The 25,856-nt window shown below is 41.1% G+C and overlaps 1 protein-coding gene across 5 annotated transcripts in view; it reads right to left on the reverse strand.

The window, feature by feature from the left end:
- The window catches only part of Ptpn23 (protein tyrosine phosphatase non-receptor type 23), a 48,475-nt gene that overhangs the window by 9,360 nt on the left and 13,259 nt on the right, over positions 1–25,856 (reverse strand). For 3 of the 5 annotated variants that reach the window (XM_078029179.1, XM_005332933.5, XM_040290180.2), the window contains exons 1-2: positions 20,702–20,893; positions 9,381–9,455 (exon numbers count right to left, since the gene is read on the reverse strand). In XM_078029179.1, the coding sequence (XP_077885305.1) occupies positions 9,381–9,455; positions 20,702–20,785 (159 nt within the window). In that variant the 5' untranslated portion in view covers positions 20,786–20,893. Of the gene's footprint in view, positions 1–9,380; positions 9,456–20,701; positions 20,895–25,856 lie in introns of those variants that run through there. The other 2 variants (XM_040290181.2, XM_040290182.2) reach the window with 2 other exon arrangements.

Here is a 25,856-nt window from a genome sequence, read left to right on the forward strand (position 1 = left end):
ATTAAGATGTTTTGTGCTGGGGTTGTGGCTCAGCAGTACAGCACTCCCTTAGCTCAGGCAAGGCACTGGGTTTGATCCTGAGTAAATAAATTTAAAAAAAAAGAAAAGTTTTCTGCCTAGTATTAGGCAAAAAAAGCATGTCACAAATGACTGGTATGATCTCATTTATGTAAAATCACATATATAATGATATCCAAACAGGTATGCTGACAAAAGGAAGATTCAGAAAGTGACACCCAAATGTTAAATAGTTATCTGTGATTAAAGTGATTTATCTATATATGTAAATATAAAAATGGATATGTGCCTTATGGAGACATATAATTGATTATTTATAATAACAAATGTTTCACATTTGGGGTGGGGGAGAGCAAATGAATACCCTGCTCAAACAGAAAAGCAAGACAATACACCCTCCAAGGAGCAGGTGCCCAATGAGGGGCTGGGTCAGAAGCACTGCAAACCCTGGGCCGCCCTGCCCCACCCTGCTGAGAAGACCAGAGTTCTTCATTGGTGTGCCACAGTAGTGGGGCCAAGAGGTCAGGCTGGCCAGCACCAGCTACAAGAATCCTTCAGGACACCTACTGGGGAGCTCAGCTTGGGATGCCAGACAGGATGCTCAAGGAAAGCATTTGCCCTGTGGGACAGCAGAGAGAGCCCCTCACTAGCCCCACTCTCCACCACTTCCTGGCAGTGTCTCAGGAGGCTGTCTCCCCTTTACACAGGAGGATAATCTCCCTTGCAAGGCCTCCAGAATGCCCAGTGTGAGGATGAGGCATGTCACAGTCACTCTGCTGAGGAGCCACTTCAGGGGTTTGTCCCACAGGCCAGGGCTTCTCAAATCTATTCACTCTTATCACACCCTCTCTCATGACCTCTACACATTCAAACCTCACTTGTACTTAACATTTTTCTTTAAATCAACCCATTTTAAAAATCAGATCTATATTTAAGCAGTAAGAGCTCTGAAATAACAGGTCTAGTGTGCTAGCTACCCACTTTTCAATACTCACTAAAGCATATACAAAAATACTAAGTAAAAAGTATTTGTCTTCTACTTCCTAAAACCACCTTTGGGGAACAATGAAAAGAGTTCTCCTTCCAGGTCAGACAGATCCACTCACACAGTGTTACCTAACCAAGCATGAAGGATCCTCTTGTCAGAGGCTACTCTGACAAGCCTCGTGTGGTGAGCATAGCAGTGCAGGAGTCAGAGAGCAGACTCTGACTGGTGCCACCCCCACATCACCCTTGCACCTGACAATTTTATTCCCTATATCAAAGTTAAGGATTTAACAGTTACAAAAGGGAAGTCTTCTTAGAAACAGCTAATCCAATTCCAGCTTTACAAATGAGGAAACAGAGGCTTACATCAGGCGAAAAGATTCCCAAATTACACCCACCGTCCCTTGTTCCTTTACAAATCACTGAGTTATGGTAAAGGGACAACTTGACTTTTGCTGTTTCTGCTTTGTACATATCTGGGCTGTGACACACTTTCTCTTACTCATTAAAAACCAGACCCACGTTAATTCTAAAATTGCTCATTTAGTTTTTACTTTTATATATTGCTGACTCTGGGAATAATAATCAGTATTCTAATACAAAATGTTGTTCTGTGGTTTCACAGGTTTAAGAAACACTGATCCAGTTCAACTCCCAGGAATGAGCCTAAGCCCAGGAGGCTGTGCCCAGGCAGTACAGGTCTCTTGGGAGTGGCTCTCTCCAGCCCACTGCTCTGTATAAGCTGCTGTCCTCTGCTCAGAGGCTTTGGAGATGGGTAACAATGTTACTCCTGTGCTGTTTGTGTATGTCTAATGCATGCAAAATGGTGCTAATCCTAAGGATTAAGATTATTTTACTAGTTTTCAAACTTTGTTCAAATAAATTTTGTTAAAATTCAATTTGAGGATGACTCTGGGAAGATAGTGGAATAAAGAAACACCAGAAATCCTTTTCCAGACCTAGATAACAAACTGGCAGATCTGCCTTAAGTGACTACCTCAGAATTCAGGAGGCTATTAAATAGTAAAGGCTTACAACCTCCAAGGGAAAGGTGAGATAGTAAATTGTGGTTAATTTCAGCTCCTAGTACAGTAACAGCCACCTATTCCCCAAGCCCAACACCTAGCAGGCAGTTACACGTAGTTCCAAGAACATCTTGTGGGAACCAGGGTGGGCAAAAAGGATTCTATTCTGCAAACACAGGAGATATGTGCTCCTATTGCTGCTTCTGATCACAGAAATGCACAGAGGCAGAAGCCATTGTTTCTACACCTCCCTCCACTGTCAGAAGCACCTCCACCTCTAGCTGAAGTACCTTCTTCCAATCCAGCAATACTTCATACTTCGCTTTTTCCTCTTTTGGAAGCCATACAGTGAAGAGTAGAATGTCCAAAAGTAATTTCCCATATAGGGGAAATCTGAAAATCACCACACATGCCCAGGGGAAAACACAGGCTCAGAAAAGACCTAAGAAGACCTTCAGTTAACACCTCAGGTTGACCCATGGCACAGAAACAGCCTACAACAACCAGGAAAAAACTCACAAAAGTCAGCAAACCCCAGGAAAGGGATGAATCTGATTTCCAGTGATACTACATCATTAGATTTATTTTTACTTATTTATTTATTTATTTTTATTTATTTATTAGTTTTCGGCGGACACAACATCTTTGTATGTGGTGCTGAGGATTGAACCTGGGCCGCACGCATGCCAGGCGAGCGCGCTACCACTTGAGCCACATCCCTAGCCCCGATCATTAGATTTAAATGCGCATTTTTTTTCCTGTGTGTGTGGTGGGTGGGTGGACCAGGGATTGAACCCAGGAGTGCTTTACCACAGAGATACACCCCAAACCCTTTCTATTATTTATTTATTTGTTTGTTTGTTTATTTATTTATTTACTTACTTTTTGAGAGAGAGAGAGAGAATTTTTTAATTTTTATTTCTTAGTTTTCAGCAGACTCAACATCTTTGTTTGTATGTGGTGCTGAGGATCGAACCTGGGCCGCACGAATGCCAGGCGAGCGCACTACCGCTTGAGCCACATCCCCAGCCCTCTATTTTTTATTTTGAAACAAGGTCTCACCAGGTTCTTAGGGCCTCACTAAATTGTTGAGGCCTGCCTAGAACTTGAAATCTTTCTGTCTCAGTCTCCTGAGTCACTGGGATTATATGTGCCACTACATCCAGCTTGAATGCCCAAGAAATTACAAAGCATATGGGGGGAAAAAAAAAAAAACAGGAAAGCATAGCCCATTTAAAATAAAACCACCACCACCAACAAAAAATAAATAAACAGGGCTGGGGCTCAGCAGTAGTGCACTTGCCTGGCATGTGTAAGGCACTGGGTTTGATTCTCAGCACCACATATAAATAAATAAAAGTCTATCAACAACTAAAAAAACATATTTACAAAAATTAAAAAAAAAACATTGATAGAAACTGTCCCTGAAAAGACCAGATGGTGGAACTACTAGGCAAAGACTTTAAAAATGATCATTTTTTAAGAGCCTCAAAGAACTAAAAAAAGATGTGAAGAAAATTATATATGTAAAAAATGGAAATATGATCAAGAAATAGAAAACCTAAAAAGACAATGGGTGTGGTAGTATACAGTTATCCCAGTGGCTCGGAAGGCTGAGACAGGAGGATTAAAGTTCAAAGATAGGGTCTCACTAAGTTGCTGAGGCTGTCTCAAAATAAAATATAAAAAAGGCTGGTATGTGGCTCAGTGGTTAAGCACCCCTGGTTTAACCCCCAGTACCCTCCCACCCCCCCCAAAAAAAAACACTAAAGAGAGACACCTCCCCACCTGCCCTCACTGCCCCCAACAAAAAAAATCCTGGAGCTGAAAAGTGTAACAATTGAGATGAAAATCTCACTAGGAGACTCAAAGACAGATCTGAATTGACGAAGATAGATTCAGCAAATCTGAAGATAGAATGATGGCAATTACTGAGTCAGAGGAATGGAAAGAAAAAAAGACTGAAGAAAAGTGAACACAACCTAAGAGACCTGTGGGACATCATCAAATGAACCAACATAAATATTATGGAAGTCCCTGAAGAGAAGGACAGACAATATCCAAAGAAATAATGGTGAAAAACTTCCTAAGTCTGATCAAAGCCATGAATATAAATAAGCAAATAAACATGAAACAAGCTCAACAAATTCCAAGAAGGATGAACCAGAGACCCACACTTAGACAAGTTATAACCAAAGAGAAAATCTTGAAAGAAGCAGTGAAAAGCAATTCATCACATACAAGGGATCTCCAGTAAGATCATCATCAGAAGTCTCACCAGAACCTTTGAAGACCAGAAAGTTCATATTCAAAGTGCCAAAAAAGAAAAAAAGAAAGAAAAGAAAAAATTCAACCAACAATCCTATATCTGGCAAAACTCTCCTTCAAAAGTGAGGAAGAGGGCTGGGATTGTAGCTCTGTGGTAGAGCACTTGCCTAGCATGTGGGAGGAACAGGGTTTAATTCTCAGAACCACATAAAAAGAAAGGTATTGTGTCCATCTACAACTAAAAAATAAGAAATAAAACAAGTAAAGGAGAATTTAAGGCATTCCCAAATAAACAAAAGCTGAGGGAGTTTGTTACCAGTGGACTTTCATTGTAGGAAGTTCTTAAGGGATTCCTGCCTGTTGAAATGAAGGAACACTACACAGTATAAAGAAATAAAGATCTCAGTAAGGGCACATACATGGGCAATTATTAGAAACAAAACCCAAAAAACTTTAAAATTATCTTAATATTATTTTAACAATGTTATGTGACATTTTTTGTTTTCTACATGATTTAAAAGACTAATAACATCACTCCTACACTCAATCACTCTTACTTTTTAGGGAATGACAAAATCTCCTACACTTTGAAATTATAAATAAAACTTTTACTTAAACCTTCTTCTATTATTCAGTTGAAAAAAAGTTGTTTTTTGGGGGGCTGGAGATGTGGCTCGAGCGGTAGTGCGCTTCCCTAGCATGCGTGCGGCCCGGGTTCGATCCTCAGCACCACATACCAACAAAGATGTTGTGTCCGCCAATAACTAAAAAATAAATATTAAAAAATTCTCTAAAAAAAAAAGTTGTTTTTAACTACTAAAACAGAATGGGTAAGTGAAGTGAATGGCCGTTTTGACAATGTTCTTCTGTTAAGAACCGTGTCACTTTCCTTAAAAGTCACACATGTTCCTCTACTTCAGCAAAAAAAAAATAAAATAAATAAATAAATAATAATAATAATCCACATATTAAAAGCCCTCAGCTAGCACTATACTCAATGATGAAAGACTGAAAACTTTACTTTAAGACCAAGGAACAAAACAAGAATGCCTGCTTTTGCAATTTCTTTTAACATGGTGGTCCTAGCGAGCAATCAGGCAAGAAACAGAAAGGCATTCAAACTGCAAACAAAGAAGCAAAATTTTCTCTGTTCACAGAAAAGATGATCTTATGTCCAAAAAAATAAAAAACCTTCAAGATTATCCTCAAAACTCTTAGAATAAACAAATCAGCAAAGTTGCAGGATACAAAATCATCACAAACAATAATCGCATGGGTCTCTATATAACAACAGTGAACAATAAAATCTAATTTATAAGTTAGGCACAGTAAGAGATTAACAATAATTAATAAGATAGGATAATAACAACATTATACTAATAGTACAAGTTATATAAACGTAAACGTGGTCTTTCTAAATATCTTACTGTACTATACTCATTCTTGTGATGATGTAAGATGATACAATGCCTATATGGTGAGATAAAGTGAGGTGATATAGGGTTAGGCTACTATGGAAGGTTTACCTGAAAACAAGTAACTGCAATATAGTAAAAATTAACCAAGCCAATCAAGATGAATACTAAGTTATTAATGAACATATAGCACATACAGCATGAATATCCTGGACAAAGGGATGATTCACATTCCCTGTGGAACAGAGTGGGACAACATGAGATTTCATCACACTATCCAGAACTGTGCACAATTTAAAACACAGATTATTTACAGAATTTTCTGATATTTGCAGGCCAAAGTTGACCACACAAGCCGGGGGTGGTAGCCACAACTGTAATCCCAGCAGCTCAGGAGGCCGAGGCAGGAGGATTGCAAATTCAAGGCCAGACAGCAACTTAGCAAGACCTTCCGCGACTCATCGAGATCTTGTCACAAAATAAAAAATTAAAAAGGACTAGTGGGGGGCAAGGTTGTGATTCAGTGGTAGAGCACTTACCTGGCATGAGTGAGGCACAGGGTTTGATCCTCAGCACCATATAAAAATAAATAAAATAAAGGTATTGTGTCCAACTACAACTTAAAAAAATAAGGGAAAAAAAAAAGGACTGAGGATGTAGCTCAGTGGTAAAATGACCCTGGGTTCAATCCCTGGTACCAAAAAAACAAAGTTGACCACAGATAACTGAAACCATAAAAAGTAAAATTACAGATCAGGGGGATGACTCTACTCTTTAATAGGTACACAAAATTTAAAAAGTTAGAGACTTGTATGACAATGTGCATACACTTAAAGCTACTGAACTGTATGTTCATTTAAAAAGGGTTAAGTTGGTAGATTTTATGTATATCATAATTAAATTTTTTTTAAATATTTATTTTTTAGTTTTAGGTGGACAAAATATCTTTATTTTATATTATGTGGTGCTGAGGATCAAACCCAGTGCCTCATGTATGCTAAGCAAGCACTGTACCACTGAGCCACAACCTCAGCCCCACAATTAAAATTTTAACATAATTTTTTTAAAGTTAGCTAAGTTCGGGGGCTGGGGATGTGGCTCAAGCGGTAGGGCGCTTGCCTATCGTGCGTGCGGCCAGGGTTCGATCCTCAGCACCACATACCAACGAAGATGTTGTGTCCGCCGAGAACTAAGAAAAAATAAATAAATATTAAAAATTCTCTCTCTCTCTGTCCCCCTCTCTCTCTCACTCTCTCTTTAAAAAAAAAAAAAAAAAAGTTAGCTAAGTTCCTTGTAATAAGGCTTCTAATAAATAACAAATACATTTTTCTATAATTAGTTTATGAACTATTGTATAGTAATGTATTTTCCCTTGTGTTTATTATTTTTATTAATTTATTTATTTATTTATTTATTATTGGTTGTTCACAACATTACAAAGCTCTTGACATATCATATTTCATACATTAGATTCAAGTGGGTTATGAACTCCCAATTTTTACCCCAAATGCAGATTGCAGAATTACGTCGGTTACACATCCACAATTTTACATAATGCCCTATTAGTAACTATTGTATTCTGCTACCTTTCCTATCCCCTACTATCCCCCCTCCCCTTCCCTCACATCTTCTCTCTCTACCCCATCTACTGTAATTCATTTCTCTCCTTGTTTATTTTCCCATTCCCCTCATAACCTCTTATATGTAATTTTGTATAGCAATGAGGGTCTCTCTTCATTTCCATGCAATTTCCCTTTTCTCTCCCTTTCCCTCCCATCTCATGTCTCTGTTTAATGTTAATCTTTTCTTCCTGCTCTTCCTCCCTGCTCTGTTCATAGTTCTCATTATATCAAAGAAGACATTTGGTATTTGTTTTTTAGGGATTGGCTAGCTTCACTAAGCATAATCTGCTCTAGTGCCATCCATTTCCCTGCAAATTCCATGATTTTGTCATTTTTTAGTGCTGCGTAATACTCCATGGTATATAAATGCCACATTTTTTTTATCCATTCATCTATTGAAGGGCATCTGGGTTGGTTCCACAGTCTAGCTATTGTGAATTGTGCTGCTATGAACATCAATGTGGCAGTATCCCTGTAGTATGCTCTTTTAAGGTCTTCAGGGAATCCCTTGTGTTTATTAGAAGTTAAGAAAGTCTAAAGTCTGTAATGGTGTGATTGAACCTGAATTTCAGTGATATAAATACTAATTCTTTTTTTTTTAATTTTTTTAAGTTTTCAATGGACATTTATTTTATTTATTTATATGTGGTGCTGAGAATCGAACCCAGGGCCTCACACATGCTAGGCAAGTGCTCTACCACTGAGCCACAATCCCAGCCCATAAATACTAATTCAAAGCACATATCAAAGGCAGATGCTATGAAGAGAAAAATGAGATGAATCAGATTTATAAATATTAAACATGTATAAAATTTGAAGTCTATTAAAAATACAATAAACAAAAACTACTGTTTTGGAAAAATACATGATATAAGGGAGCGATATCATTAATGTATGAAGAAGTCTTATAAATTAGTAAGGAAAAAGCTACAATACTCTATTAAAAAAAATGAACACATAATTTCCAAGATATAAAACAAACCCATTAACAATTATACAACTCTACCATTAACCAAATGACTAAAACTTAAAATTAAACATCCTTTTCATCTATCAGACTGCCAAAGTTGACAAGGAGTAGCAGGACCAGGTACATATCCTCTTTGGAAGTGAACAGGAAAAGTGTACCCCACTTACCCACTAACTCTTTGAGACATGGTCCTAGAAAGGCTCACATATGCACAGAAAATATAACAATATTTTTTACAATGATGAAAAGTTGAAATGGTTGAATATTCTCAAGAGGAAGCAGGTTAAATTATAAGGCAATATAATGGTCACAGGTCATTTAAAATACTCTTATCATATGTTCATTGATACAGGACATAGTCATAGATTATCAAGTGAAGAAGGCAGGTTACAAACCAGTACAGGTGGTGAACAGAATCCTACAGTGATTTTATATTATATATATAGTGTCCCTCAGTATTCACAAGGGATTGGTTCCAGTATATCTGCAGATACCAAAATCTGAGAACGCTCAAGTCCCTTTATGAAATGAATGGTATTTGCATGTAACCTCCAAATTACTTATAATGCCCAATACAATGTAAATGCTATATAAATGTTACTACTTTTTAGGAAATAAAGACAAGAAAAAAAGTCTTTACTTATTCAGTATAGACTCAACCATGGAAGTTTTAACTACATTTTCAACCTGTAGTTGATTGAATCTGCAGATGTGGAACCCATAGACACAGAGGACCAACTAATGTACAAAAAAATTATAAAAAGGTGTTTTAAGATTTTATTTTGGGGGTTGCGGTTGTAGCTCAGTTGGTAGAGTGTTTGCCTTGCACGTGTGGGACACTGGGTTCGATCCTCAGCACCACATAAAGAAACAGTTAAATAAAATAAAGGTATTGTATCTGTCTACAAACTAAAAAACATTTTAAAAATATTTTATTTTTGGTTTTAGTATTTTCGAATGTTTCTACTATCAATTTCACTGCTTTTGCAGAGGAAAAAAATAAGACCACAGTTCTAGGTGTTTTCTTTACCTCTCTATCAATGATCATGACTACCTAAAAATACCATCATCTTACCTGTCTGAGCAACTCCAGCTTCTTCAGTTCCTCATTGTAGGCTTCTGGGTTCTCTCCATAATTCTTCAGGACAAACTAAAAAGACAAAGAAAAATGCAAGCTAGTGAGATAATACACACACACACACACACACACACTCTCTCTCTCTCTCTCTCTCTCTCTCTCTCTCTCTCTCTCCCCCCACCCTGTGATCTGGGCAATCATCAGTTAGGATATACGATCAAGTCTAGACCCATAACTCCCGGCCAGCCAGGGAACTCTACCTTCAACAATGGGCAGCATAAGATGCTGAGCAAGCAATCTCCTCCTACTTAGATCACAGTGGAAAACAAGACTGCACACCCTACGTAAGTACCCTGGCAGGTCCTCATACTGCTGTGGCCTGCTCTACGAAGTCCAGGATTCTGCCAGCTCAAAAAGCCAGGCAACTTAGCTGGCTGAAATGGGACCCTAGGAGAATCCCCTAAAAGGTCACAAACTCACAAACTCAAACCTCCCTCCAGAATTGGGCCTTGCTTTGTTCTGGAGTGACAACCATAACTCTAAGCACATGTAGGCAAGAGGCACCAAACAACAGTGAGAGTACAAAGCTTTCCTCACCTTCCTATTTTCCTTTCTGGGAAAGTGCACCATAGAAATAGGTGATCTGCAGTGTCCTGTCTGCAGAGACTGCCCACATCAGAAAGGGGACTGGCATGCCTGCCCACAACAGTACTCACCACCTCAAAAGCTATCTTTCTTAAAAAAAGAAAAAGACTCTTAAAATATTTATTTATTTTAGTTGTAGTTGGACACAATACCTTTATTTATTTATTTATTTATTTATTTATTTATTTTTATGTGGTGCTGAGGATTGAACCCAGGGCCTTGCAAGTGCTAGGTGAGTGCTCTACCGCTGAGCCATAACCCCAGCCCTCAACACCTTTCTAGAGGGTGAGCATGCTCACCAGCCTAGAGGCCTGGACCAAACAGCCCCTTGTTCAACTAAGATAAAAAGATAAGGCAGCTGGAACCACCCCTGCTACAATACCTGTTGCCTGGTGTGTTCAAATTCTGGGGGCCAGACCTACCAGTTCCACAAAGGACATTAATGATCAACTCAAGCTGAGGCCCTAGCCAAGGCATGAGAGTGAAAAAGGGAGGAAGCTGAGAAAGACTGTCTAGTAGCACATTTCTCTCAGCATGTCTGCAGCCTGCCCAACTTTCCTGTGGTCCCTTTTCACGGCTGGCTACTAAGGAACTAGCCGGGCAGAAACCTACAAGATTGTATGACAGCTTCTATCTGTTCTAGCAGGCAAAGGGAGCAGAAGGACAGATAGAAGGGAGGTACTGCAGAATTGATTACAGCACCATCCAGTTACTGAGTCTAATTCACTCTTCTGTTCATTTGGTTTCTGAAATTCCCTTTATCTGTGAGCTTTTTCCTCTGTTCCCCTGCCACCTCTGGCCTGGACAATCCACCCATTCAAACCCATCCCAACCCAGGCTTGAACTATCTTTCTAATACAACTCTAATGTCACTCCTGGCTTTCAATTCTTCTGAGACACACACACACACACACACACACACACACTTCTCTCTCTGAAAAAATAAACCCCAAACACTCTTATCTCGGGTTAGTGATATCTTAAGAAATATGATTTCTTTTTTTTGAGAGAGAATTTTTTAATATTTATTTTTTAGTTATTGGCGGACACAACATCTTTCTTTGTATGTGGTGCTGAGGATTGAACCTGGACCGCACACATGCCAGGTGAGCGCGCTACGGCTTGAGCCACATCCCCAGCCCAAGAAATATGATTTCTAAAGAGAAATATTGGTGCTGGGGCTGTAGCTCAGTGGTAGAGACTTGACTAGCATGTGTGAGATACTGGGTTTGAGTCTCAGCACCACATAAAAATAAATTAAATAAAGGTATATTTTAAAAAAATAGCTGGGCATGGTGGCGAATATTTATAATCCCAGTGGCTCAGGAGGCTGAGGCAAGAGGATTTGAGTTCAAAGCCAGCCTCAACAAAAGCGAGGTACTAAGCAACTTAGAGAGATCCTGTCTTTAAATAAAATACAAAATAGGGATGGAAATCTGGCTCAGTGATTGAATGCCCCTGAGTTCAATCCCTGTACCACCCCACAAAAAAAATAAAGAAATACTATAATCTAAAAAGAACATGCTACAATAATTTCCTAAAGCCTCCAAGACGAAATCTAATCTTGGCACAGAGTTCATGACTTTTTGCAACCTGCTCCCAACATCTTTTAAGAATTGTCCTCTGGCACATCTCAGGGACACCCACCCCATTATACTTTGGAATGACTGACCTCAGGTGTTAAGGCTTGTCACATGTTTTCCCCAGACCATGTGTTCACAGAAGGGCCAATGACTCACCCTTGCCATGCCAAACAATAAGAGTGAGTAAAGGTAGGCCTTATTAGAAAAATGTGTGCTCAGTAAATGGCTGCCTTTACAGGAAAGGGAGAAAACAGATGGCAAGAAAAATTCAGAAGATGAGGCATTTTATCCAACAATTAACCCAGTCTCTTCAAAAGTTAATGTCATTTAACAGGTAGGGACACTAGGGATGTATCTCAGTGGTTAGAGTGCTTGTCAAACATGTGCAAGGCAGTGGACTTGGTCCCCAGCACCACAAAAAAATAAAAGTAAATATAAAGGCAGGCCTGGTGGTGCATGCCTGCTACTAAGGAGGCTAACCCCAGCTACTCAGGAAAATGACAAATTTAAGCCTGGGCAACTTAACAAAATAAATTTTTAAAAAGGGGGAGGGAATACCTCAGTGTTAGAGCACTTGACTAGCAGCTCAAGGCCCTGGGTTCAACTCTCAATCTTGCAAAATAAATGAATAAAAATAAAAAGGAGGAGGCAGAAGACTATTCTAAATTAACAGTGATTAAAGCAACAATAAATAAGTGCAATATGAAAACTTAAGACTGGATCAGAATTTTTAAAAAAGCTCTAAGATATTTTGGGGTAACAGGTGAAACTTAAAAAGCAAAGAATTATCACAATGGGGGCTGGGGATGTGGCTCAAGCGGTAGCGTGCTCGCCTGGCATGCATGTGGCCTGGGTTCGATCCTCAGCACCACATACCAACAAAGATGTTGTATCCGCCGAGAACTAAAAAAATAAACATTAAAAATTCTCTCTCTCTCTCTCTCTCTCACTCTCTCTTTAAAAAAAAAAAAAAGAATTATCACAAATATTTGTAAGTATAATAATACTGTAGTTATATAGGAAAATATCCGTACCCTTAGGAAATGCATGCTGAGATGTGTCCAGGAGAAAAGTGAGGATGTCTAAAACTTACTTTCAAAGGATTCACAGGATCAATCAATCTATCTATCTAGAACAAATATGGTAAAATATAACCATTAAGATGAGGTAGTGAAGCTGGTAGGGTAACTCAGTAGTAGAGTAAGTGCTCTGGGTTCAATCCCCAGCCCCACTTAAAACAAAAAATAAAAAACCACTCTAGATACCAAGGATTTGAGTGAGCACATTAATTCTTCCAACCTCCCTCTCAATGTTTGAAATTTAGAAAATTGCTTTAAGAGTTACTGAAGAACTAAATGATACTTGAAAAACACTTTCCTCTTTTTGGGTCCTTTAAGGTAAAAACCATGAAAGAAATGCCCCTGAGCCAGGCATGGTGGCACATAGTTATAATCCCAGCGGCTCAGGAGGCTGAGGCAGGAGGATTGCAAGTTCAAAGCCAGCCTCAGCAACTTAGAAAGGCCCTAAGCGACTTAATGAGAACTGTCTCAAAAAATAAAATGAGCTGGGATGTGGCTCAGTGGTTAAGTGCCTTTGGATTCAATCCCTGGTACCAAAAAACAACAACAAAAAAATCTCCTTAAAAATATTCAACTACATGCGTGCGCACGCGCACACAGACACTCTCTCAAACCTTAATAATTTTCGAGGATTCAAAGACACTGTGAAGCCCATTTATGCACTCTTGGTTAATAACTCTCCCTCTGATTGATCTAAATCCTCCTCCCTTACCCCCTCCCCCATCAAAACAAAACAAACTTTTGTAAATATAAAATATAAAACTATAAGGTAAAACTGAACTATCTAAATGAGTATGTTCTTTAATTCCCTTTTAGTAAGAGGTTTTAGGTTTACCCATCTTCAGGTTAGAGAAAATAAGTAAAAGTGCAGCCTAGAGGCCCCATGAAATAGAAGCCAAAGGAATCAGAGGGACATTGAAGTGTCCTAAAAGGTTAAGAACATCTGTCCCTGTTGTTCACCCAATGGTGAAGGGGAAAGAACTGCTGTCCCCACCCCCTGCAAATTGTCCTTAGAGACACCTGCAACCTGCCTCACTGCTCCTCAAAAATGAGCAGCAGCAGACACTACTGAGCTCTTACCACAGGCAAGGCACTACGCTGAGGGCCTAACAGTCACTCATCTTTACGTGCCCCACAAGGTGGACACCATTATGATCATTACCATATGACAGATGAGGAAATGAGGAAACTGAGGCAAAGAAGTTAGGGGGCATTTGTCAAGGTTCCAGTCCTAGTAATTAATGGGACAATGACCAAAACCCAGGCCTTCATGCTCTAGAGCCCAAGTTACATCTTAGATCAATGTGCTTCTTTTTAAAAATATGATTCCAATAAATAACTCTGGAAAATGAACAGTTAAAATAATTCCCTTACCACTGAGACCACAGAGCAGCCAGGATGTTTTTGAAACCCTGACAAAATCCTCTATGATTGCTAATTACTCTCCACTACCAAAAGGAGGAAAGAGGCTGAGTGAAGTCAAGAATAAGGAACAGAGACCCTCCCAACCTCCCTGTATTCGGAGACTTTGCAGAACTCCTAACAGTCAAGAGAGGACTCTGAAACTCTCAGTAAAGCTTGAGAAGGCAGCCCTGCAGAAGAGACACAGAAAGGACACCACGCACCTGCACAACAGACGGAGGACCTGGATCAGCTGGGGTTGCTTCTGAGAGAGCAATACTGGTGGCAAGGTGGGGGGATAGCGGTGAAAAACAGCAAGAGACTGGCTTCATTTCCAGAGAAATACCAAGAGAGAAGCCATTTCCAGAGAAAAATCCAAGATACAGTTTCAAGTTTTAGCTGTTGCCCTGAGCTGCTATAAAATCTGGGCTTGGATTTTTTTTTATGTGTAGAATGGGGTTAATATTACCACTCACAGGGCTATCATAAAGACTTGAGTTTTTTTTTTAATATAACTTTATTTTATTTATTTATTTATTTTTATGTGGTGCTGAGGATCAAACCCAGGGCCTTGCACGTGTGAGGCGAACACTCTACCGCTGAGCCACAACCCCAGCCCTTAACATTTGAGTTATTTTCTAAACAGGGAGAGAATGCTCAGCTGAAAATACTATTTAGAGTATGTCAAAACCTGTACTAAGGACTCAAACTTTTTTTTTTTAATCTAGTACTGGGGATTGAACCCAGGAGTGTTTAAACACTATGCCACATCCCCAGCCTCCTTTTTTAAGAAATATATATTTTATTAGAGACAGAAATATATATAATATATAAATATGTTATATATTTATATAATAAATATTATATATTTATTATATAAACATATATTTCTCTAATATATATTTATATAATATAAATATATATTAGAGAAATATATATTTCTTAAAAGAGCCTCACTAAGAGGCTCTAAGAGACTGGCTTTGAACTAGTGATCCTCCTGCCTCAGCCTCCCTTGCCACTGGGATTACAGGTGTGCACCATCACTCCTGGCTTCAAACATTAACTCTTGATTCTCACAGGCTTGTACAGTTCCACTTAACAGGGGAGAAAAGTGAAGATCAGATTAGTTATGCGATTATTTGTAGCAGTTGAAGGAGCAAAGAAAGACCTCTAAGGAGCAAAGAAAGACCTAAATCAGAGTCTGGCTCCAGCAGCTATGTGTTTTCCTTGTTACTTTATTCAGTCACACATGGCACAGAATTTTATAGCTAATGATCACTGGAAATATATATCCTGGGTCCTGCCATTATAATACTATTGCTGAATGTCAAACGAGACAAACTTTATTAAGAGAAGAGAGCAATGCCAAGGAAAATCATCCCCTTGGTCTAGTTAGCAAGCCTGAGAGAGAATTACAGGGCAATAAGTACCTAGCACGAGAAAAGACTTTCATCCTGTCCTAGTCTAATTCCCACATAATCTTTGAGGCCTCTTTCCCACATCTCATATGAATGGTCCTTAGTTTGTCTGAACAAGTGAAAACTCAAGTTACATCTCATAGAGGGTGCTAGAGCTAGACAAAGTCATTCAGCCCACACTTGTAAGCCCACTCTTGTCTTATACAAGTATTTATTACTTCCCAAGTAAAGGAAGAATCCTAAGTGAAATAGATATAGGCCCTTGGAGTATGAGATAAAAGTCAGAGAATAAAGTAGACAATCCAGGTCATCTGCGCCTGAAGCCACTCTGCTGTAAAACACAAGAGGGAAAGACAAGTTCAGGCAGACCAACTGAGTGACACCAAATCTGTGATAAGAAATTAATACAGGTCAAACCACAGGTAACCAACAATGTCCAATACCCTCATTGCCAAGTACCCAGAGGCCTTTTAGGCCTTTGATCCTCTCATTTAACTTTCTCTGTGTGTGTACATATAAACTTTTTCTTTTTTTTAAAGTGTTAGCTATCCCATGGGAAATCTGGAAGGCAGGGAGTAAGGGACTTCCACAAACCAGAAAAACCAGGCTCTATCTAGATGTAAATAAGACGAACAGTAGTAAGAAGAGCCAACAAGTGTGTGCAGTCTGTGTTGGAAGTCAACTGAGTGATCAGATAGTGAAGACCTGTATGAATTCAGGGAAAGGTAGTACAACTGCCAGGCAGCCAAAGGGATCCTAATGAGATATGCTTCAACCTACATGATAAGCAGAAGCAAATTCCAGTAAAGACCCAAGCAAGGACAACGACCAGATGTGGAAGAAAGTGTGGCTGAAAGTTCCCATTGGAGTGGCCTGGTGAAGTGAAGTCATAGAGGCAAGCTCAGCAAGCAGCTGACAGGCCTGAAAGGCAGGCAATTTCTCTGGAGGACTCTAGGAGGAAAATGGAGATTTACAGATCAATTCAATCCAAGTGGGAAGAGGTGCAAGAGAAGCCAAAAGAAAGGCAAAGAGGCTACCAACTCACACTTGATGGATTACTACTTGGATGGCTAGAAGGTAAGCTCCAGGAATGCAGAGATTTTTCATTAACCATATTCCCAAGGGTGGCACATAACAGGCACTTAATAACTATTTGTTCAATACAAGAGGCAGGGATGGATGCATCATTTCAGTTCAAGTGAGCCTGACTTGAGCTCAAGTGCTATTGGTTCAGGGCAAGAGTTTGGGAAAGAAAGAAAAATCTTTAAACACAAACACTTGTGACCAAATCATTCACTGATAAAGAGCAGAAGTCATCCTTCTTCTGTTTCCAGTGAGTCAGCAAGATCTCTAAGTGCAAGTAAGAAGGCACAGGTCTGCATTTGTAGCTCAGCGGTAGAGTGCTCACCTAGCACGTGTGAGGCCCTGGGTTCGATTCTTAGCAACACATAAAAATAAGTAAATAAAGGTATTGTGTCCAACTACAACTAAAATAAATAATAAATAAATATAAAAAAAGAAGGCGCAGGGTGGACTGGGGGACATGGCTCACTAGTAGAATGTTTACCTGGCATCCACAAGGGCCTGGGTTCAACCCCTAGCACCAAAAATGAAAAAATAGAAGTGCAAAGCCAGCAGCACTTCTTCACTAAAAAATCACTTGGGTCCAGGTATACCAAACTAAAGTTTAGCACTGCAGTTCAAAACCAATTTTCTCTTTTAACTCTTATTTCCCATTATTCTATAAATGGAGGCACGCCCATTGGAAATGAAAAAATCAATATTGTTAAAAGATAAATCCTGGGGCTGGGGATGTGGCTCAAGTGGTAACGCGCTCGCCTGGCATGTGTGGGGCGCTGGGTTCAATCCTCAGCACCACATAAAAATAAAATAAAGATGTTGTGTCCACCAAAAAACTAAAAAATAAATATATAAAAAAAGATAAATCCTTCCCAAGTTTAATTTAATGGAGTTATCTGAGTAAAAGCAAGAATACAACAATTTGCAAATCAGGCAGTCCTCCAACCAGTGTAGGTTCACAGAATTCCAACCAACAACATCATCTGACAAAATTTATATAAAAACAATGAGACACAGAAAACTTAATTGACTACAGCTTAGTTTATCAGTCAACTGGTTACAGCTTAACTAGTTGGTTATTAGTCTAATTAAGTGGTTACAGGGCTTCCTGAAACCAACCAAGTGACAGTGATTAAACCCAGTGACTGTGATTAAACTCTATACTAGTTTGGTCTTTTGGACCCAGTCCAAATGTATGTCTTCCCACAAACTATACTTAACAATACTAACCACCATGAAAGGTTTTGTCAAAAACCTAGCCCTCACAATGAAACTGTCTAGAAACTCCTATTCATCCTTTAGAATCCACTTCTAGCAAACATCCCGACAGCCCCTCCCCTTAGATCAGTACTTTGGTACACTGCAAATACTTCTCTTACACTAATGTCATTGCGCTAATTTTTAAATTTTCCCTACCAGACTATGAATTCCATGGGGGAAAAGATAGATTCATTTGTCTGCAATCACCAGGACTCGGCATAGTTCTTGAGAGGCTGACATAAATAGAATCAATTTTTAACTTTACTATTCTAAATTATTTCCCCCAGCTCCGAGCAAAAAGATAGAGAAAGACAAGGGGACCAGTGGCAGAATGTAGAGAAGGGGCTCTAGAGTTAGGGAAAGAGTTCCCAGGTTACACTGGCTTCTGCAGAAGGGAGGAGTCCCATGTCTAGGGAAACAGTTATTTCTTGAGCAGTTCCCTTCACAGGGGCCCAGGTGCTCTCAGGAAAGTCACTGCTCACAGTATCTTACTGGCTTCACAAGATTGACCAGTTAAAAAAAAAAGTTAAAACAAAAACATCTCCCACAAGTTTCTGGGCTGAGAAATCCACTGAATTTCTATATAGCTAGGGTTGCCATAATTAAAATCTAATCTAAGGTCCCTCTTGACTGTCATTCAGTTATTTGAGAAATACTTTCCTGACTGCCAACTATGTAGAAGGTATTCTGCTAGGTTATAAGGAACATGGAGATGCTGTTTAGAGATTCCAACTGAAAAGGAGGAGTTAAAACAGCACACATTACTGTCATCAAGGAAAGGAACAGAGTGAAATTCAGAGTATTCCACTCAGGGAAGATTAATCCAGATGAAAGGATTAAGGGAGAGAGCTCAAACTGGACCTTAAAGATAGAACGAGTATACACCCATTAAAGAAGGTCGCTATCACCACATTACAAGGCAAAATTGAGAGCTCTAGGAGGAGGAATTTCATGACCATAAGTATATAACAGGGGACACAGCATGTTAAGGAAATGGCTATGAGCAGAATCTGGGACACCTGTACCAAACACATACATCAGGCACAATAGGGTTTGGATTTTTTGGTTTTTTAGTTGTAGATGGACACAATACCTTTATTTTATTTTATTTATTTATGTGCTGCTGAGGATCAAACTCAGTGCTCCACCCATGCAAGGCAAGCAGATTACCACTGAACCACAACCCAAGCCCAATAGTAGGGTTTTGATAAATGCTGAAAGAAGTGAACTAGATTAGGGAGAACTCTCAGTGGGAAACAAAGACATTGTCTTTAGCTAAGTGCAGTAGTATATGCCTATATTCCCAACTACTCAGGAAGCTGAGGCTGGAGCATCTCAAGTTAGAGGCCAGCCTGGGCAACTTAGGGAGACTCTGACTCAAAATTTTAAAAAATTTAAAGAGGACTTAAAAATAAAAAGCCTTTATTTTATTTATTTTTATGTGATACTGAGGATCGAACCCAGTGCCTCACACGTGCAAGGCAAGTGCTCTACCACTGAGCTACAACACTAGCCCCTCAAAATAAAAAATTTTTAAAGGGCATATGGGGTAGCTCAGTGGTAGAGTGCTTGCCTAGCACTTGGGATTGAGCTGGGTTCAATCCCCAGTACCCTAAAAAAAAAATAATAGTAATAATAATTGGCTCATTCTGTAAAGCTAGAAAACAAAAAGTTTTGCTATTTTAAAAAAACTCACCTGGCTGTATTTTTACAAAAAAAAAAAAAAAAGCAGATGTGGAAAGAGTTAACAAAATTCCGGAATTTTAGATCAGTTTATCTAATTTCCTGGTTTTACAGCTTGGGGGTGTAGTTCAATGGTACAGCACTTGCCAAGCATGCATGAGGACCCTGGGTTCCATCTCCAGCCAAGGAGAAAAAAATAAGGAATGCAAACTAACAGTGCCTGAACTAAGGCAGTGGTATCATGAAAAGAAGATGGGAGAGAGTTTCTTGGGAAACTACTTCCAAACTCACTTTCTCTCTCCTAGTTCTTTCTCCAAGTGTGTCATCCAACTTGTCTGCTGCTTACTCCAGCAGTTAAAAACCCCAAGGCCTCCCATCTGCAGCAACCTCCAGGTTGTTCCTTTTAACTTCTACTCTGGCCCTCAATGCCACGGAGCAGCCGGTCCTAAAGCAGCAGCTAGTTCAATCACCACTCAATCTCTCACAAAGAAGCCCCTTGCCTCGGTCAACATCAAACCCGTCTCCTCTGTTCGACACAATGACTAGTAAGGTCTCTCAGATAGCTACAACACAACATGTTGTCCAGGCAGTATTGAAAAGCGGTAGCCCTCCTAAAAACGGCAAAAATTGTGTTTAGGTTCAAAAAGGTTTTCGAATAAGATTCTTCTTGTGAAGAGACCATGCAGAATTGTAGTCAGCGTCAGGGGCTGAGCATCTCTATAGGCCACCGGGGGTTGCGATACGCAACACACATCCTGTGCCATCCTCAGCATCTGTCCAGTGGGGTCGTGGGTGAAGAGCCCACCAAGGACCAGCCGAGCAGCAGAACTTGCACGGTCTGAGCTGCCCACCGCTCCCAGTGGGGCGGTCCTGCCGTGGAAACGGGCGGGGCAGTGCTGGGTTAGCACGTCGCCCTTAGGAAGTGGAGCCTCCGTGGGACTACAGGGTGGCCCGGGGCAGAAGTAGGGAAGCGGTTCCGGCAAGGATGCGGGAGCTTGCTTGCGAGGACAAGCAAGAAAGGGAAGGACTGTCCGCGAGCGCAGGGGTGGGCGAGGCGGAGGAAAGCCGGCCTGCGACAGGGCTTCACAGGGACGGCGCACAGGGGGCGTCACGCGCTGCCCGACGACTGAGATCCGCGGCGGACAGGGAAAGGTGGGAAGAACGCTCACCTTCTTCACGGCTGGCTGGAAGAGGAAGTCCCCGGCCTCCTTCAGGTCCAGCCAGATCATGGGCATGCGGGGCACAGCCTCCATGGCGACAGCGCCCTGCGGCCAGTGGCCGCTCCCTTCGCCGCTTAGTTGCGGGTTCAACCGCGCGCACGGCCCCGCCCCTCCGCGCCGGAAGTCGCTAGTCACGCGGAGACGCAGACTACCCCACGGCCTGCTGGGAGGCGCAGTCCGCCCCGCGCCGCCTTTTACCCAGGTGGTCTCCGGTTGCGCATGCTCGGTTGCCTTCGCGTGGAGGAAGTCGGGAGGGGAAGTTCCGCCGAAGGAAAAGGGTTTCTGGGAGTGGTGGTTTCTGTCCGCTGCGCGGCGAGGTCCCGCCCACTCCGTGCTCAGTATGGGCCAGTTAGAGAACTTCACTGGGTATTTATAGTCCCAGTATCCTCGAAGGCCGCGGAGGACTGGGGCTGGGGCTGTTTGAAGTTGGTGCGCCGTGGGCCGCGCGGGAGGAGTAACAGAAAACATCCCTCAAGGCGGTGCGAGGGAGGCTTCCGGGCCATTCCAAGTCTCGGTTGACGCACCGAGTGGAGACTGGTGTGTTTAGCCCCACTTGGAAGGCCTGGCACTGCCTGAGGGAACAACACGTCCTCTTGTGGTAAAAGGAAAAGAGTGGACTTAAGAGGACCTAGGAGCTCCCAAGCTCCGGAAGGGCCCTTGTCTCCAGAAAGGCGACCTGTAGGGCAGAAATTTTTAAATCCTATGTATATACTACCTAGTTTTAGAAATAAATAGAGAATGGTTTGCAGATAGAGCAGAGTGGAAGCCTTTTGTTGTCTTCCAGGAGAGAAGTGATGGTGGCTGCAGTTGGGGGAGGTAAAGAGTGGGCAGAGAAACTGTGCCCACTTTGAAAAACATGTGAGGACTATTTTGGCGATAAAATGATCAGAACTAGGCGTGGATGGATTTAAGGGGAAGGAGGATGTCAAAAGATAATTTCCAAGTCCCTAGCATGTGTAGTTGGTGGCTGCCGTCCTGTTTGACATGGTCGGCTTCAGGTCTGTGAAGCTGGAGATAGATACCTTCAGAGGAAATGTGGAGCAGACCACGAATGTAAGATGTGGACTCATAAAGCAGACTTCAACTCCAAAGCAGAGTCCAGGTCTCCTTTGCAGTGAAACCAGAGCCTTTCAACACTCAGTCAAGGGCCTACCTTCATGCCAGCTGGACATAGAGCAAACAGGAAAGAAAAAAAGCACACCAATATTCATGGCAGCGTTATTTACTATAACCAAAAGATGGAAACAACTCAAATGTTCAGCAACAGATGAATAGATAAACCAACTCAGTTATACATACAGTGGATACTATTCAGCCATACAAAGAAGGAATTTCTGATATACTAAGCGAAATAAGGTAGTCACAGAAGAACAGATATTCTTTATGATTCCACTTATACCAGGGACCTGGTGTATTGGAATTCACGAAACCAGAAAGTTGGATGCTAGTTGCCAGAGGGTTGGGAATGGGGGAGAATGGAGAGTTATGTTTTAAAAACAACTGTAAATGGATAGTTTTATTATGAGATGATGAAAACATTCTGGAGATTGCTGATCATGATGGTTACACACCAATATGAATAGGCTTAATGCCACTGGGCTGTACTTAAAAATGGTTAAAATTGGGACAAGATGAAGACTAATGGTAGAGCATTCGCCTAGCAAGTTCAAGGCCCTGAATTCCATCCCCACAGCTGAAGGGGGAAATAAGTCAAAATGTATGTGTTGCCACATTTAAAAATAAAGTACAGCTGGGGTTGTGGCTCAATGGTAGAGCACTCACCTTGCACGTTGGAGGCCCTGGTTTCGATCCTCAGCACCACATAAAAATAAATAAAGATCTTATGTCCAACTACTAAAAAATATTTAAACTAAAACAACTTTAAACTAAAAAAATAAAGCACAAAATGGGCTGGGGTTGTGGCTCACTGGGTTCAATCCTTAGCACCACATAAAAAACATTGTGTCCATCTACAACTAAAAATTTTTTAAAAGTACAAAAGATCAGACAATTTTTTCTTAAGGAAAAAGAAAATTTTATCTTAAAAGTATCTTATTTCTAAAAGACCATCTTGAGGTCACTTTGTCAGAGGTGGAGGAATTAAGGACAAGTCCCACACCCTTCAAAACTACCCAACACAATTTATAGTAAAGGAAATGCAGAAGTGTAAAATGGCTTCCCTTTAGGCTCTCTGATGGTAAGGTAGCAGTCAGGTATAGGGTTGATATAGAACTGCAAGACCCAGGTATAGAAGCTGGGTCCAGAGCAGACTGAGGAGTAGGAGCTAGTGTTGCTAAGCAAAGAGGCAGAAGCTTAGCCACAGAACACAGTGTAGCCCCCAAACATGAAGCCAGCAAGAGGTCGGATTTAAGCAGTTGCAGGTCAGTATGAGCCAGAACAGGAAGAGAAGCAGAGTAGGAGCCTATAAATATGCCTTTCAAGACATCGAGAAGACATGCAGGCTAGGTACAAAAGGGAGCTCTGGCCAGGTTCTGGGATTCAGAGCAGCCAGGCAGATTGAGCTTCTGAGCTTCCCAGAGTGACAACTTTGGGTGGCAATGATTGTCTCCTTCCTTGATCCTTAATTCTCTAGAATGGAAACACCTGGCCCCACTTGGTATTTCTGGGGTTGAGCTACAGCAGACAACCTGAGAGTTCCAGGTGTATCAGTTTTCTAGAGTTGCCCCAATAAAGTTCCACAGAGTAAGTGGCTTAACGTGTTTATTTTCACACAACTCTGAAGGCTGGAAGTTCAAGGTCAAGCTGTTTGCAGAGTTGGTTTCTTCTGAGGCCTTTTGCCTTGGCTTGTCAATAATCATCTCCATGTGTCTTCAGATCTCCCTTTTTCTCCAAATACAGTACTGGAGATTATGACTTCAACATAGGAATGGGGTGGGATGCAAAATTCACATAATAAGGTTTCAGTTACACGAAGGGTGATTGGTGTGAAAAACATCAAATACCTTCATAGGTCTTGAATACTGAGGCCAGGATGGGACAGCAACAGTGGGACAGCAGAAAGTATGTCTCTGGGGGAACAGGGTTTGGGGTGGGGGTGCCCTCCTAACACATATTTCTCCAGCACAGTTGGGAGTTACAGGAAGCATAGTTTCAGTGGTACTGGAGAAGAGTCAGCTTCATCACAAGGGGGCAGCAAACACCTAATTTACCCAGGTCTCCTGACATTTGCCTTAAGACAACCTCTCCATCTCAGCAGAGCTGCATGGGTCTTCAAAGATACACACACACACACACACTCTTTCCTGTGTTACCCATGTGGAAACAGCCTGGGCTTGGGGAGGAGATCACCTAAAGTCTTCCAGCAAGTGAATATAAGAGACTGGGCTGAGCATGAGTCCCTTACGTTCACTTATTCAGCAAATATTTTCTGAACACCCACAATGTCCTACAAATGGTGTCCTACAAAACGGGTGAGGGGTTCACCCTCGTAAGGTCACATTCTAGCAAGGGGAGATGTATATCAACTATAAAGAACAGTATGTGGGCTCAGGTTGTGGCTCAGTGGTGGAGCACTTACCTAGCATATATGAGGTGCTGGGTTCAATTCTCAGCACCACATATAAATAAATAAATATAATAAGGAGGAGGAGGAGGAGAGAAGGAGTATGTTAGGGGCTGGGATCATAGCTCCATGGCAGAATGCCTGCCTAGCATATGTAAGGCACTGGGTTTGCTCCCTAGCACCACATAAAAACAAACAAAATAAAGGCATGCTATCTACAACTACGAAAAAAATTAAAAATAAAAAATAAAAAACCAGTCTGTTAGATGGCAACACCTGCTATGGTAAAAAGAAAAAAAACAGAACAGGGAGAGGAGTTTTGGGAGGAGGAAAAATTTGCAATTTTATATTAGGTAATCAAGGGAGGCTTCACTTTGAAGATACTTACTGTGAAGGAAGCGAAGGAGCAAGCTAGGGGCATAGCTAGGGGAAGCATATTTCAGAAAGAGAGCCGCAGATGCAAAGGCGCCAAGCCAGGACTATATCTAGCATGCCTGAAGAACAAGCAGGAAGCCAGAGTGGCTAAGGCTGAGTGCCTGTGGAGAACAGCAGGAGGTAAGGTCAGAGAAGCAGTGGGAGAGGGGAAGAAGGCTGCATATTGTATATTGAGGACGTGGGTTTTTCTTTGGACAAGTTGGGAGACCATAAAGAAAGTTCATAACAGAACCAGAAATATGGTCTGACTTAAGCTTTATAAAATGGTCACACACGCTGCTGTATGGATAGACTAAGGAGGGGACAAGAAGAAAGGGCCCACCAAGGATTTCAGATTCCTATGACACTGTTCTGGGTTCTGGGAGAGTGTGTGGAGGGTGGAGAACTGCACCTCTTGGATTCAGCCTTCAGCGTCTTCACAGTGAAGTCTGGGATATGTACACCCGGAAACATATGAAGGGACTTCAGGATAGTACATTTCTCAACAGGATGGGGCAGAAGGGTTTGATGTGCTCAAACTGGCCAAGGAGGCCAGGCCACCTCCCCAGAAGTGGGTCAGCGTAGTGTGAACCCAGAGTGACTGAGAGGGCTGGTGAGGAAGGAAGGCTTCCAGGAAGATGAGTATAGTCCATAGGTTCAGTACAATTCCCACCAAACCTTTTTTTGAGGGTGGGGGAAAATTGACATATTTTCCAAATATATATGGAAAAGCAAAGGCCTTAGAAAAGACTAGACAGCCTTAAAAAAGAAAAAAGAAAAAAAATAGAAGTCCTATCCCACCAGATATCCAGACTTGTTAGAAATCCTAGTAATTGGGTATTCAGTGTGGTTATTTGCTCAAGAATGCAACATTAATTAGACCATCCAAATGGAAGAGAGAACCTAGAAACAGACCCAGGACATCCACCGCGTAGATTCCAGAGGAAAGGAAAGGCTACTGAATAAGTGACTCAGGCCAACCAGTCACCCATCTATATGAGATAAACAATAAAGTGGAGTCTCTTTTGGATTGAGTATTCACCCAAAAATATATTGAAGGCGTACCCTATAACCCTCGGTATCTGTGAATGTGACATTATTTGGAAATAGGTCTTTGCAGATGTGAAATTAAGATGTGATCGTTCTGGATTGAGGTGGATCCTAATA

The sequence above is a fragment of the Ictidomys tridecemlineatus genome, chromosome 2, assembly GCF_052094955.1.
Source record: "Ictidomys tridecemlineatus isolate mIctTri1 chromosome 2, mIctTri1.hap1, whole genome shotgun sequence".
Classification (NCBI taxonomy): Eukaryota; Metazoa; Chordata; class Mammalia; order Rodentia; family Sciuridae; genus Ictidomys; species Ictidomys tridecemlineatus.